Source organism: Diaphorina citri, unplaced genomic scaffold, assembly GCF_000475195.1.
Source record: "Diaphorina citri unplaced genomic scaffold, Diaci psyllid genome assembly version 1.1 scaffold87, whole genome shotgun sequence".
Taxonomy (NCBI): Eukaryota; Metazoa; Arthropoda; class Insecta; order Hemiptera; family Psyllidae; genus Diaphorina; species Diaphorina citri.
This window is the reverse complement of record NW_007377524.1, coordinates 91,363-106,754: the sequence shown is the minus strand read 5'-3', so window position 1 is coordinate 106,754 and position 15,392 is coordinate 91,363. Positions and strand designations below refer to the sequence as shown.

General features: G+C 41.0%; 1 protein-coding gene across 1 annotated transcript in view; it reads left to right on the top strand.

Moving 5' to 3' along the window:
* The window catches only part of LOC103524089 (vitellogenin receptor), a 38,847-nt gene extending 24,279 nt beyond the window's left edge, over positions 1-14,568 (top strand). Inside the window, exons 18-39 of the mRNA XM_026833263.1 lie at positions 99-382; positions 945-1,144; positions 1,807-2,087; positions 2,436-2,558; positions 3,064-3,274; positions 3,594-3,809; positions 4,220-4,425; positions 5,046-5,238; positions 6,322-6,462; positions 6,612-6,628; positions 6,781-6,903; positions 7,409-7,619; positions 7,933-8,010; positions 8,146-8,271; positions 8,831-9,086; positions 9,915-10,152; positions 10,542-10,728; positions 11,041-11,165; positions 12,295-12,308; positions 12,869-13,033; positions 13,498-13,627; positions 14,275-14,568. Of these exons, the coding sequence (XP_026689064.1) occupies positions 99-382; positions 945-1,144; positions 1,807-2,087; positions 2,436-2,558; positions 3,064-3,274; positions 3,594-3,809; positions 4,220-4,425; positions 5,046-5,238; positions 6,322-6,462; positions 6,612-6,628; positions 6,781-6,903; positions 7,409-7,619; positions 7,933-8,010; positions 8,146-8,271; positions 8,831-9,086; positions 9,915-10,152; positions 10,542-10,728; positions 11,041-11,165; positions 12,295-12,308; positions 12,869-13,033; positions 13,498-13,627; positions 14,275-14,430 (3,681 nt within the window). The 3' untranslated portion in view covers positions 14,431-14,568. The remainder of the gene's footprint in view (positions 1-98; positions 383-944; positions 1,145-1,806; positions 2,088-2,435; positions 2,559-3,063; positions 3,275-3,593; positions 3,810-4,219; positions 4,426-5,045; positions 5,239-6,321; positions 6,463-6,611; positions 6,629-6,780; positions 6,904-7,408; positions 7,620-7,932; positions 8,011-8,145; positions 8,272-8,830; positions 9,087-9,914; positions 10,153-10,541; positions 10,729-11,040; positions 11,166-12,294; positions 12,309-12,868; positions 13,034-13,497; positions 13,628-14,274) is intronic.
* Positions 14,569-15,392: the final 824 nt, after the last annotated feature.

Here is a 15,392-nt window from a genome sequence, read left to right as displayed (position 1 = left end):
ACGTGGACTCCTGCTTTGCGTAACTAAAGCTAATTTTGAAGAAAAAGGCTTTTTCAAGGGGTCTTGCGTCAAATAGACAAAGTACATTGTAAACTTAGACTAGGAAAAGTACAATTTTAAAACTGACCATCATCATCAGTGATATCTCAGCTAAGAAGATCTCCTATCTGAATTTAGAGACCAGTGAGGTATCTCTCATACTACGAGGTTCAGTGGGTACTATCACTGCTATGGATTACGATAACCTGGGCTCTAACCTGTACTGGATTGATACGGAACGAGGTACTGTGGAGGTGTTGAATATGAAGAGACTTGTGCGTACCGTGCTACTACAGAACCTTACCGAGCTGCCTATCGCCCTTGCACTTGTGCCTAAGGAAGGGTGAGTATTTTTTTTTTATTTTTTTTTTTTTTTTTAGATCTTTCTGGGAGGGAACTCTAACGAAGGTTTTATTATTCCGAAATTGAAGAAAGAAGAAGGACAGGATAGGAGAAGGCCAGGCATTCTTAAAATGAACCACATCTGTGTAGGACAAAGTTCTCATTGGGAGGGAACGAACCTGGTACTAGCGTTTGTAAGACAAACTCGCCACCCTCCTAGCTAACTAGGCTGGCTGAGTGATATTTTATGTCCAACAATTTGACGTGTCTGCGTTGCCATATGCAAGTTAGCGGAAAATTTTGGAAGTTTATACTGTGCTGGAGTAAAGGACGTCTCCTGTATTCAGACAGGATAAACAAGGTACATTTTCTATCTAGTATTTACGCTTCACATGTGTTGTTTATGTCCAACAATTTGACGTGTCTGCGTTGCCATATGCAAGTTAGCGGAAAATTTTGGAAGTTTATACTGTGCTGGAGTAAAGGACTTCTCCTGTATTCAGACAAGATAAACAAGGTATATTTTCTATCTAGTATTTACGCTTCACATGTGTTCATTTCAGATTCATGTTCGTGGCATTCTCACACAAGCATCACATCCACATTGATCGTATTCGTATGGATGGCTCACTACAACAACGTACACATGTAATAGAGGATGGTTTAGTGGGACCTCACATTGTAATGCACTATGATGAAGATTTAGAGCGAGTGTTCTGGGCAGATGCGTTCACTGGAGCTATAGAGAGTACTGATAGTCAAGGTTAGTAACTTTGGGGTTTTCTAATGCTTGAGGTGGTAGTTATATACAAGCTACCAAGCTAGGCTATGTTAGGCTTGAAAAAAAAACCTATCTTAGCCCTGATATAACCTCAACGTGAGATTGGATAGTAGGTAATTTTTCTCATGGTCGTTTCTTAGATTTCTTTTTCATCAGTTGAGCCCAGAACTTGCGGAGTGCAATTTTCTCGGTCACGGAGGCTGTTCTAACATTAAAGATATCAACGAGTGTGCTATCGAATCTATGTGCGCACAGAACTGTGTTAATGTGAGAGGATCCTATGAATGTACTTGTGTACAGCCAGAGTTCCTATTGCGACCTGACCACACGTCTTGCAAAGCTGTTGGTATGTTATAACTTTTAACACTTTGTATGCTAGTCTAAGCTTCTTGCACACAACTGTGTTAATGTGAGAGGATCCTATGAATGTACTTGTGTACAATGTTAGGCTTGAAAAAAAAAAAAAAAACCTATCCTAGCCCTGATATAACCTCAACGTGAGATTGGCTAGTAGGTAATTTTTCTCATGGTCGTTTCTTAGATTTCTTTTTCATCAGTTGAGCCTCAGAACTTGCGGAGTGCAATTTTCTCGGTCACGGAGGCTGTTCTAACATTATTATAATTATTATCTCATTTCCCATCAGGTCTGGACCGTCTCTCATACACCAATGTATCATCTCCCATGGGCTTGGCTACTGTTAGCAACGATCTATTCTGGACCAGCTATCAACCTAGTTTCAAATGGAGCAACAAGTACAGCTTTGATGGATTCAAGAGTTTTCCCGCGAGCTTTAAGATAGAAGATTGGAATGAGATGGAATTCATGCGGGTGACAGCGGCTAAAGGTTACGCTCACATGGGACCTAACCCTTGTGCAGACTTTGGAGGGTGCAGTGATATTTGTCTATTGGCAGGCAAAACACATGTAAGTCATAGAGGGCTTGTTGGAAGAAAGGAAAATGATGGAAAATGAAGGAATAAACAAAATTACGAAACCCTGAAATAAGCACGTTACCAAAGAGTCGGTAACTTTGTGCACCAACAGTTTAGGGGTGGTAACTTTTGCTGAAATGAGTAATGAATGTAATGATGTTCTGTTTCCAGTGTTTTATGAATTCTCGGTGATCTACTTATGAAGCAAGGTAGTTAAATTTCACTGAAATTAAAGTTGGTATACCTAGGTAATATTTTAACTTTCTGAAAATGGGGTTAGCGTTGTTGATTAACTTACCCCCATCCACTAAATACTAAATCTCCTCGTTTCATATCTCAGGTATGCGCATGTCCTGCTGGTAAAATCCTCAATGCTAATGGTTTAACATGTGAAGATCTGCCCAAGTGTTCCAATGAGAAACAGTTCCAATGTCATAATGGTCAATGTATAGCACTTCATCTGGTATGTATGAAACTACTCATACCAAATCTTTATTCCATTACATTCCATTTTTTTCTTTTTTAAATAGAGGTTTAATGTTACTATATAACATTGTTAGAGTCAGTTCCTACTTGTCGTGAGTTTCACCCGATTTTTTCCGAATGTCCTGTAGACCTGTAGACAGTATAATTTGAATGAGAGTGTTCCCACTACACACGACACGATTTTTTCTCGAACAAGTGGGAACGGGCTCTTAAAAGGTTTTAAGTGACGTGGGTTTTACCCTCGGCCACAAGCTATCTATTTCCTCACCCAGTCTGAGTGGCGTCGGGGAAAACCAGCAGCACGCGATAGCCCCGATGGTCACCCACCCGGATACTAACCACTTGAAACGTTGCAAAATTGAAAATCAAAGACGTTCTACGTGCGTACTAACTTCAAAACCGTCAAATCAAAGACGTTCTTACATTACTGCCAACTTCAAAACTGTGAACTAGTGCGTTCAACCTATACATTTCATTCTCAGGTTTGCAACGGGCACAATGATTGTGTCGGTGGAGAAGACGAGCAAGCATCGTGCACGCCCTCAGCACATCTGAATTGTTCTGAACTTCACTTCCCCTGTATGAACGGGGAGCGATGTATTGATCTAACGCTCAGATGTAACAATGAGTTTGATTGTGAGGATAAATCTGATGAGTTCCATTGTAATAACACGGTCAAGACGTGCTCTGGAGGTAAGAGAACTAACTATGTTTCAATCTGACCATTTTTTTTTAGTTAGCCAGTCTAGTGTCTAGTTGGTTTGGACGGTAGCACGTCTGCCTTGTAAACGCTAGATCGCTGTTTGGAACCCCACCTGGGGCGGACTTTATCCAGAACAGATCGAACCTTATCTGTTTAGGATAAACTCCGCCCCGGGTGGGAATCGAACCCGCAACCTAGCGCTTACAAGGCAGACTGGCTACCAACCAAGCTAACTAGGTTGGCACATAGGCAGATACTCAATTTGATAGTTAAACTAATTCTAATTCCCTGTATACTATCTCCTTCCAGAGTTTGATTTCCAGTGTGATTCAGGCGAATGTATTGGACGTCATTTCCTATGTGATAAATCTAACGACTGTATGGATGGCTCAGATGAGAACCCTAAGCATTGTGTGAACTGTTCTAGTAGTGAGTTTAGATGCGCTACAGGATCTTGTATACCTGCTAGCTGGATTTGTGATGGAGCCCCGGATTGTACAGACAATTCAGATGAGATGTATTGTGGTAAGTAGAAAATAAACATATTTTATTATATGTTTGTAATTTATTGTACAATGTATCTACATATTGGAAAATATCACAAAAAACGTCAGCCGGCTTCAGTGGTGGATACTCTTGGTTTCAAAGTATTTTGGTCTCTTGGTTTCTGTATGTCTCTTTGATCTCAGGGGCTTGGTCTCAAGTATTTTGGAAAAGAACTTGGCCTGGCGCTGTGCTCTGCACTCAGGGTGAGATTACTTATTCCGACAAGCCAGGCTTGATAACAGCTCTACAAACGACCAATCATGCAAGGATAGAAGTATGTAGCGCTTTATTTTTGTTAAATGTTTGGGTCTTGGGCTATATTTTTGATCGTCCGTAGTCACCCTAACCCTAACCTCACTGAATCTTCTGCTCCTGCGCTATATTTACAGATAAGAAAGAAGTTTGTGGAACCTCAGCATTTACCTGTAGCAATGAGAATTGTGTTCCTCTCAAGCTGAAATGTGATGGCAATGATGACTGTGGTGATAGATCCGATGAACAAGATTGTCCTAGCATAGATCTTACTGGGCAGTGTCTTCCACCCAACTTCCTCTGTTCTACACTACCCAGCCTATGTCTACCTGCCAATGCCAAGTAAGTAATGCTCCAATGCAATGATGACTGTGGTGATAGATCCGATGAACAAGATTGTCCTAGCATAGATCTTACTGGGCAGTGTCTTCCACCCAACTTCCTCTGCTCTACACTACCCAGCCTATGTCTACCTGCCAATGCCAAGTAAGTAATGCTCTAAAAAATAATTTTATTGCTGTTTCAAAGACGCTATACAATTAAATCATTTTCGAACGCGCGTCCCAATATTTTCTTTGTGTCTCTTATTGCCCATCTGATGAGGGACCTACTATACGGTATACGGGATGGCCATGCTACGACACAGACCATAGGAGTCTAATTTAGTAGTTGTTTCTTCGCTACAAAATAAAAACGGTGGTAAAACACTCATTTTAAAAAAGGAGGTTAAGTCTGTGACCGTGAGCACAAAGGATAAAGCAGGGAGTATTTTCTGAATTATTTCCGAAGTTCTTTAATTTTTCCTTTTGTTTTCGAAAGAGAGAGATGATCAGATATATGGACTGCATGTTTACCATCCCGTCATGACTAATGTTCCTAATGTAAGTGAGACATTGGTGGATTGTACACCGATGTGAGATGAATCACTAAAGTTAAACAACATCATTACATGTTGTTGGGCAGTATGAGATGTCATGTGGTTCATGTGATACTCACTCTGAGTTTGAATGTCCTGAGTCACACCAATGCATACCCAACTCCTGGCTATGTGACCATCAACCTGATTGTACTGGGGGAGAAGATGAGAACCCAGCACTCTGTACTCAGAGGTACACTGCACCACGTCTATCATCTACTACACCCAGGTTTAGAGATGGTGAGTGAATAGCACATGACTTTGTATGGTACTCTGTACTCAGAGGTACACTGCACCACGCCTGATGAGATGTCATGTGGTTCATGTGATACTCACTCTGAGTTTGAATGTCCCGAGTCACACCAATGCATACCCAACTCCTGGCTATGTGATCATCAACCTGATTGTACTGGGGGAGAAGATGAGAACCCAGCACTCTGTACTCAGAGGTACACTGCACCACGCCTGTCATCTACTACACCCAGGTCTAGAGATGGTGAGTGAATAGCACATGACTTTGTATGGTACTCTGTACTCAGAGGTACACTGCACCACGGTCTAGAGATGGTGAGTGACTTTCTCCTATCTTGTCCTCCTTTTCTCTTTGATATTGGTACGATAAGATCTCTGCTGTTATAGTTCCCTCTATCAATCATGCAAAGAAGCTCACCCCGAGCCTAGTTGTAGGGGCAAACAGCTCTAAAGGATGTCAAGCTTCTACGAATCTCTCTCTAACAAACCTCTCGAAAAGAAAATAAGAAAGAGCACATGACTTTGTATGGTACTCTGTACTCAGAGGTACACTGCACCACGGTCTAGAGATGGTGAGTGACTTTCTCCTATCTTGTCCTCGTTTTCTCTTTGATTTTGGTACGATAAGATCTCTGCTGTTATAGTTCCCTCTATCAATCATGCAAAGAAGCCCACCCCGACCCTAGTTGTAGGGGCAAACAGCTCTAAAGGATGTCAAGCTTCTACGAATCTCTCTCTGACAAACCTCTCGAAAAGAAAATAATAAAGTTAAATATGTAATATGACTTTGTATGGTACTCTGTACTCAGAGGTACACTGCACCACGGTCTAGAGATGGTGAGTGACTTTCTCCTATCTTGTCCTCCTTTGCTCTTTGATTTTGGTACGATAAGATCTCTGCTGTTATAGTTCCCTCTATCAATCATGCAAAAACTCCCCGAGCCTAGTTGTAGGGGCAAACAGCCCTAAAGGATGTCAAGCTTCTACGAATCTCTCTCTGACAAACCTCTTGAAAAGAAAATAATAAAGTTAAATATGTAATAATATGTATAACTTATGTATTGTTTACAGTGTTGCCATGTTCCGAGTTTTCCTGTGAGAATGGTCAGTGTCTAAGATATTCACAAGTGTGTGATAAACACCCTGACTGTATGGATGGTACAGATGAAGGTGGACGTTGCAACACTGGATGCTCTACCATAGATTGTGACGGTAAGTGAGGTGGAGGTTGGTAATAAACAAAATTACGAAACCCTGAAATAAGCACGTTACCAAAGAGTCGGTAACTTTGTGCACCAACAGTTTAGGGGTGGTAACTTTTGCTGAAATGAGTAATGAATGTAATGATGTTCTGTTTCCAGTGTTTTATGAATTCTCGGTGATCTACTTATGAAGCAAGGTAGTTAAATTTCACTGAAATTAAAGTTGGTATACCTAGGTAATATTTTAACTTTCTGAAAATGGGGTTAGCGTTGTTGATTAACTTACCCCCATCCACTAAATACTAAATCTCCTCGTTTCATATCTCAGGTATGCGCATGTCCTGCTGGTAAAATCCTCAATGCTAATGGTTTAACATGTGAAGATCTGCCCAAGTGTTCCAATGAGAAACAGTTCCAATGTCATAATGGTCAATGTATAGCACTTCATCTGGTATGTATGAAACTACTCATACCAAATCTTTATTCCATTACATTCCATTTTTTTCTTTTTTAAATAGAGGTTTAATGTTACTATATAACATTGTTAGAGTCAGTTCCTACTTGTCGTGAGTTTCACCCGATTTTTTCCGAATGTCCTGTAGACCTGTAGACAGTATAATTTGAATGAGAGTGTTCCCACTACACACGACACGATTTTTTCTCGAACAAGTGGGAACGGGCTCTTAAAAGGTTTTAAGTGACGTGGGTTTTACCCTCGGCCACAAGCTATCTATTTCCTCACCCAGTCTGAGTGGCGTCGGGGAAAACCAGCAGCACGCGATAGCCCCGATGGTCACCCACCCGGATACTAACCACTTGAAACGTTGCAAAATTGAAAATCAAAGACGTTCTACGTGCGTACTAACTTCAAAACCGTCAAATCAAAGACGTTCTTACATTACTGCCAACTTCAAAACTGTGAACTAGTGCGTTCAACCTATACATTTCATTCTCAGGTTTGCAACGGGCACAATGATTGTGTCGGTGGAGAAGACGAGCAAGCATCGTGCACGCCCTCAGCACATCTGAATTGTTCTGAACTTCACTTCCCCTGTATGAACGGGGAGCGATGTATTGATCTAACGCTCAGATGTAACAATGAGTTTGATTGTGAGGATAAATCTGATGAGTTCCATTGTAATAACACGGTCAAGACGTGCTCTGGAGGTAAGAGAACTAACTATGTTTCAATCTGACCATTTTTTTTAGTTAGTCAGTCTAGTGTCTAGTTGGTTTGGACGATAGCACTTCTGCCTCGTAAACGCTAGATCGCTGTTTGGATTCCCACCTGGGGCGGACTTTATCCAGAACAGATCGAACCTTATCTGTTTAGGATAAACTCCGCCCCGGGTGAGAATCGAACCCGCAACCTAGCGCTTACAAGGCAGACCGGCTACCAACCAAGCTAACTAGGTTGGCACATAGACAGATACTCAATTTGATAGTTAAACTAATTCTAATTCCCTGTATCTCCTTCCAGAGTTTGATTTCCAGTGTGATTCAGGCGAATGCATTGGACGTCATTTCCTATGTGATAAATCTAACGACTGTATGGATGGCTCAGATGAGAACCCTAAGCATTGTGTATTCTCGAGATAGAGCGATCAGTGTGTGAACTATGAAATGTGAACTGTGAACTGTGAATGGATCTTGTTCTTATAATATAAGATTTATTTTCTCTTTTGTATTGCAGGACCTCCTATGGAAGTTCTATACACAATGAATGATCAGCTTCGCAAAGTATCTTCCTCTCATCTCAAGATCATGTTTGAATATCCTGGAGTTCAGGTTAAAGGTCTTGACATTGATATTAGAAAAGGTTAGTAACATAGTAAGTTTCTTCTAAGAAGTCCAAGATTTTTCCTCCGAGTGAAACGAGGTTTTATTTCAAAATTCTAACGCACTGAGCTCTTCCACCCAACTAAAGATAGGATAGTAGGAAGGGGACAAGGAGAAGAAGTATTTCCAAATCGGTTATCTTTAGGATTCTGTTAAACTGTTTTAGGGCCGTAAGTATTTTCATCCGGAATTCCAAAAAGTCTTCTCATCGACCATTTTGAAAAAATAAAGTTCAATAGGCATTTTTTAAGCGACTTTATATCTGACCCTTTATTTTATGTTTATTTCCAGGACTGGTCTATTGGTCGTCTGCAGAGTCAGGCATGGTCACTCAGTTCAACATGAAAACTCTATCACGTCGCCTCTACATCTCCGGCCTTAGTCGCCCTGAGCGGCTCGCATTAGATTGGATCCGTAACCTAGTATATATTGTAGAGTCAGAGAGGAAGATACTCATCGACCATTTTGAAAAAATAAAGTTCAATAGGCATTTTTTAAGCGACTTTATATCTGACCCTTTATTTTATGTTTATTTCCAGGGCTGGTCTATTGGTCGTCTGCAGAGTCAGGCATGGTCACTCAGTTCAACATGAAAACTCTATCACGTCGCCTCTACATTTCCGGCCTTAGTCGTCCTGAGCGGCTCGCATTAGATTGGATTCGTAACCTAGTGTATATTGTAGAGTCAGAGAGGAAGATCATGGCGTGTCACATGGAACGACATGTGTGCGTTAGGGTGTACTCTTCACTGGATAATATTCATATCTCTGCCCTCTCTGTAGATCCTATCAATGGGTGAGTTTTAGCCCCTGGCATCACACGAAAAGTCCACCCCGAGACTTAGGTGTAGGGGCAAACAACCCCAAAAGATGGGTTTAAGCTTGTACGAATCTACGAATAAGCCACTGGCTTGGGCAGCCCACCGTGGTAGCGCGCTTTGCTTGCCATGCAGAAGGTCCTGGGTTCTATCCCGGCCTTTCCAAATTTGCACTCGTATTTCGATTGCAAATAGGTACATAATCAGGGTGTACTCTTCACTGGATAATATTCATATCTCTGCCCTCTCTGTAGATCCTATCAATGGGTGAGTTTTAGCCCCTGGCATCACACAAAAAGTCCCCCCCAAGGGTTAGGTGTAGGGGCAAACAACCCCAAAAGATGGGTTTAAGCTTGTACGAATCTACGAATAAGCCACTGGCTTGGTTAGCCCACAGTGGTAACGCGCTTTGCTTGCCATGCAGAAGGTCCTGGGTTCTATCCCGGCCTTTGCAAATTTGCACTCGTATTTCGATTGCAAATAGGTACATAATCCAACAGGTTGGTTTCTGGTGTTCTCATATTGACCCAGCAGCCCAGCACCTATGTGGGAATTATTATGTCTCTTATCGCCCATCTCATGAGAGGCATACTACGGGGTGGGTATGCTATGTCACAGACTACACGAGTCTAATGTAGCATTTTGTTTCATCGCTAAAAAAAAAAAAATAAAATAAAATAAATAAACAGGCGCCAAAGAAGCGGGTAGAAACTGGTTCAAGCGACCAATCTGATTGGACAAGAAAACACACAAACTAATGAAATCTATTCATCACGCTCACACTTCACTCCCTCATCCCCCCCCAGGTATTTATTCTGGGCGGAAACCTCCTGGCTGATGTGGGACGCACCAGTAGGTGTCATCAAGCGTAGTGACCTCTCCGGTAGTAATGTGACGACAATAGTAGAAGGTAGCGTATCCCATGTGACCTCAATCGCTATTAATGACATCAAGCGACATCTGTACTGGACAGACTCGGCTAAGAAACTAATAGAACAGACTCAAATGGATGGAGCTTATAGGAAGAGGATACTAGATACCAAGGTGAGTATTACTGGTGTGAAAAAAGTAGAAACAGATTAAAAAAAATGGTTTTAAATTAATTAATTATCTACTAATCTTCCAAATTTTCTGATAGGACTTCCTATTATCATCGAAGATATGTAGGTACATACAGTGTGCTAACTTTCAAGTCAAGCGGACCAGTTTGGAGGGTAATACCCCTGTAAGCGCGAGGTCGCGGGTTCGATTCCTGCCCGGAACGAACTTTATCCTAAATAGATTATATTCGTTCTCGGAACGGCTGGCTTTCTCCTATCCTGTCTTCCTTCTCTGTTCGATTTCGGGACGATAAGACCTCTGTAGTTACAGTTCCTATATCAAACCTCTTAAAATAAATAAATAATAATAATGAAAAAATCTTTAATTCCCAGGTCCCCGCACTTCAGTTGCACCTGTTCGAGGATATCCTATATTACGTGACGCCCATCATACAGGGTGCGCCATTCATCAAGTGCCACCTCTATGGGAATCTACAGGGGTCTTGTGAGCAGCTGGATATACATGTGGCCAACCCTGTCACTCATTTCACCATATCACAATTGTCTAGACAGAGAATGGGTAAGTAAAGAGTTCGTATAAGCTTAACCCAACCTATGCATTTGCTTTCAGGTGTTCTTGTGTTAACACGACACCAAATTGGACACTATTGTTTCTTTTCATTCATCTGACGAGAGGCAAAATCCGGGATGGGTTATAGGCATGCTACGACACAGACGACACGAGTTTAATGTAGCAGTTGGTTCATTGCTACGAAGTTCAGACTGGAGTGATATATTTTTTTTTTTTTTTAATACTGTAGGTACCTATCTAAACTGCCCAAGATAGGTAGGTATCATTAACTTACGAGTGCTATTTGTTTGGTGATTCCAGGTCCTAACAAGTGTACCAACTTCTCCTGTAGTCATATGTGTTTAGAAAGTTCTACAGGGCCCGTGTGTATATGTCCTGATGGTAGTAAAGTCACCGGTAATCAGTACTGTGGAGTTAATATAGAGGTAAGCTGGGCATCCACTCGTAAAATATTTGCAGCCAAAACCAAATGTCAGCCCGAAGCAATCACCCTAGGACTGATTGAGAGGCTGACGAAAAACGCCGACCCCGTCTGAACACGAGATAAGGCGAAGAATATAGATTAGGTAAACAAGTGTACCAACTTCTCCTGTAGTCATATGTGTTTAGAAAGTTCTACAGGGCCCGTGTGTATATGTCCTGATGGTAGTAAAGTCAGCGGCAATCAGTACTGTGGAGTTAATATAGAGGTAAGCGGGGCATCCACTCGTAAAATATTTGTAGCCAAAACCAAATGTCAGCCCGAAGCAATCACCCTAGGACTGATTGACAGGCTGACGAAAAACGCCGACCCCGTCTGAACACGGGATAAGGCGAAGAATATAGATTAGGTGATTAAAAAACCAAATGTCAGCCCGAAGCAATCACCCTAGGACTGATTGACAGGCTGACGAAAAACGCCGACCCCGTCTGAACACGGGAAAAGACGAAGAATATAGATTAGGTAATTAAGTTACTGTGTCAGCGCTTAAAGAACCCTGCCCAAAAATCATTTTGCTGACTTTTCAGCAGGAAAACGAAGTATTTGTTTTATTTTTAAAAGAGTTTTGATAGAGGTAACTGTAACTATGGAGGTCTTATCGTCCCGAAATTGAAGAGAAGATTAGGTAATTAAGTTACTGTGTCAGCGCTTAAATAACCCTGCCTAAAAATCATTTTGCTGACTTTTCAGCAGGAAAACGAAGTATTTGTTTTATTTTTAAAAGAGTTTTGATAGAGGTAACTCTGTAACTATGGAGGTCTTATCGTCCCGAAATTGAAGAGAGAAGATCATCGACAGGATAGGAACGTGTATCCATTGTATCATATGAAGGTAATATTTAATAATAGGAGAAAGCCAGTCGTTCCGAGAACGAACTTTATCTGTTTAGGATAAAGTTTACCCCGGTCAAATATCGAGGCAGACTTAGCACTTACAAGGCAGGCTTGCCATCCCTCCAAACTAACTAGGCTGGCTTTAAAGCTGTTTTACACAAAACTCGAATTTTGTCTTCAGACCCTTGTGTAAAAAAAAAACCTATGACCATAATTTCCTACTTATATGTATGCCCGCAGGATCCGATGTTAAGGTAACTCTGTAACTATGGAGGTCTTATCGTCCCGAAATTGAAGAGAGAAGATCATCGACAGGATAGGAACGTGTATCCATTGTATCATTTGAAGGTAATATTTAATAATAGGAGAAAGCCAGCCGTTCCGAGAATGAACATTATCTGTTTAGGATAAAGTCCGCCTCGGTCAAAAATCGAGGCAGACTTAGCACTTACAAGGCAGGCTTGCCATCCCTCCAAACTAACTAGGCCGATGTTAAGGAACCCTGCCATATTCCAGAACCATACCCAGGTGGAGGGAGAGGATATGTCATCAGGTTCTGGTGTGGGTGTGCTGTTCATTATTGGTCTCATTCTAGTGGTGCTCTCCATATCTGCAGTCTATCATTTGTGTCTCAGGAAACGAGTGGCCAACCTAGTACCCAAGTAAGTGAATGACATATATATGTATATCTGGCCAGTAATCCATGGAAAACGTCACTTATTACATTTCACACTTCTCACTTTCTTGGGGAGAAAAAGCTAAAATGAGGGTACGACCATTTTTCCGCACGCGGAGTGACAATTCCGATGTTAAGGAACCCTGCCATATTCCAGAACCATACCCAGGTGGAGGGAGAGGATATGTCATCAGGTTCTGGTGTGGGTGTGCTGTTTATTATTGGTCTCATTCTAGTGGTGCTCTCCATATCTGCAGTCTATCATTTGTGTCTCAGGAAACGAGTGGCAAACCTAGTACCCAAGTAAGTGAATGACATATCTGGCCAGTGATCTATGGAAAACGTCACTTATTACATTTCACACTTCTCACTTTCTTGGGGAGAAAAAGCTAAAATGAGGGTGCGACCATTTTTGCGCACGCGGAGTGACAATTTCTTTGTACAGTCATAGTCAGGTTGACTAGTATTTAGGTTTAGGCAGGCACTTTGGTCTATTGAGTTGTAAGTTTTAGCTCGGTGATTTTGCATTTATTTTGACACGCAATGATAAACCATAAATGATTTTTTTGCATTGGATTTTGGACTCAATCGGGCCTTTTGGGGCCCCCTTCAGACAATTTCTCCGCGTGAGTTCTATAGTTTGCTGAACCATTGCAGCATGTTCCGTGATATTCAATTCAATGTTTAGGTGTTTTCAAAATGATTCTGAATGCAGATGTCTACGAGTACCAAGCATTGACTTAAGACTCACCTATGATTTATTTCAGGATTCACTTCAGGAATCCCGTATTCAATGGAGGATACTCAGAGAGTAACTTAAGGAATGTTCCTATGAGTCAGAACTTCTATTCTCCTACCTCTCCTACTATGGTCTTACCTAATATTTATGAAAATGTAGTAAGTTATTATTGTAAATTTCATTGGTCTGGCCGGGGGACTTAACAGGGAGTAGACCAGCTTAGTCTGGCTAGGGGACTTTAAACAGGGATTATACCAGCCTGAATTTCCCTTGCTAAAGAATATGCAAAGGCTGAGTGCAATGGGGATCCAATGTTTTTTTTTAAAAAAAAAGAAAAGGGGTGGGGGGGGGGGGCACCCCCTGGGGGTCCATTTTTTTTTTTTTTTTTTTTTTTTTTTTTTGTAGCCAGAACCACATATTAGCCCAAATCAATCGCCCTAACAAGGGCTGATTGAGAGGCTGGTAGAAAATGCCGACCCCGTCCGAACTCGGGAAAAGGCGAAGAAAAAGAAGATCATGGGATACTTACGAGTGGTTTTATTAAAGCACAAAGGATAGTCTTTTTTTAAGACGTTTGACAGAGGGAACTGTAACTGCTAAGGTTGTATCGTCCCGAAATCGAACAGTGAAGGAAGACAGGATAAGAGAAAGCCAGCCGTTCCGAGAACGAACATTTTCCGGACGGTAATCGAACCCGCGACCTAGTACTTACAAGGCAGATACGCTACCAACCAAGTGGTTTTTATTAGGGCACAAAGGATGTCTAATTTGAATAACTTCAGTCTATGTATTGTACGTATTACAGGTAGAGCCAGTCCCTCCTGTTCAGATCAAGTATGCGAATGAGATGAGTATCAAACATGGAGAAGAAGATTTCTGGAATACTAGGAGACATTCAGAGTCCTCTACTGGTACTGATTATGCTGAGATACAAGACAACCCCAAACTACCTCTCCTCTAGACTGACCATGTTACCTATAACCTAACCACTTGGGCCTACAGTCCGTGTTACCTACAATCTAAGTTCAAGATATTACCTATAATCTAGCGATGTTCCCTTTATTGTAAACCGATGTTGTAAATAGAAAAGTCAAAGTCCTCTCTTATTATTCGGATTTCCAACACATGGGATGCTTGATTTTGTGGTAGGACTTTCTTCATAGTCCCGAATTTGTAGACAATATGTGATGATGGTCTAAAATATTACCTTTATTTCTGTTCTGATAAAGACGTTATTCAAAATGTCTATGTCTGTAGATGATTTTGTCGTAGGACTTTCTTCATAGTCCCGAATTTGTAGACAATATGTGATGATGGTCTAAAATATTACCTTTATTTCTGTTCTGATTAAGACGTTATTCAAAATGTCTATGTCTAGATATGAAAGCTACATATGTACCTGTATTGATAACTATTGTAGTCCAAGATGTTATTCAATATTACCTTTGTTGTGACTCTCCTGGTTTGGAATCCCTTCAATAACTTTGTAGAAAGTTTCAGGAATAATTTGAAAGAAACTACTAACTTAATATTTTATTGATTTTGAATGTGAAATGTTGGTTAATTTCTTTGTTCTTGGATTCTTCTATTGTGATAATATATTATTTTCAAGTCATTTACCTACTTATGTGTATTATGTATTAAGAGATTTTAAATTGTATAATAAAGTCTGTAGGTACCTACTATTATGATAGATATTTGTACTTTAACGTGAAATCTTGTTTTTCTCTTAAATTAATAGCAGACAATTATTTTCTCACTAGGTTAGGTCTGTATGCGACTATACGTAGCTATACAGTACCTATTACCTACCTGTTTTTAACCTAAGGTGTCCACAGTTCACATAAGTAGGCGTTCAGAAGGGAGCCCCTATCCTCGACCCTAGTCTAGACGCAACCCAAGAGAAAAATATAAACAAACCAT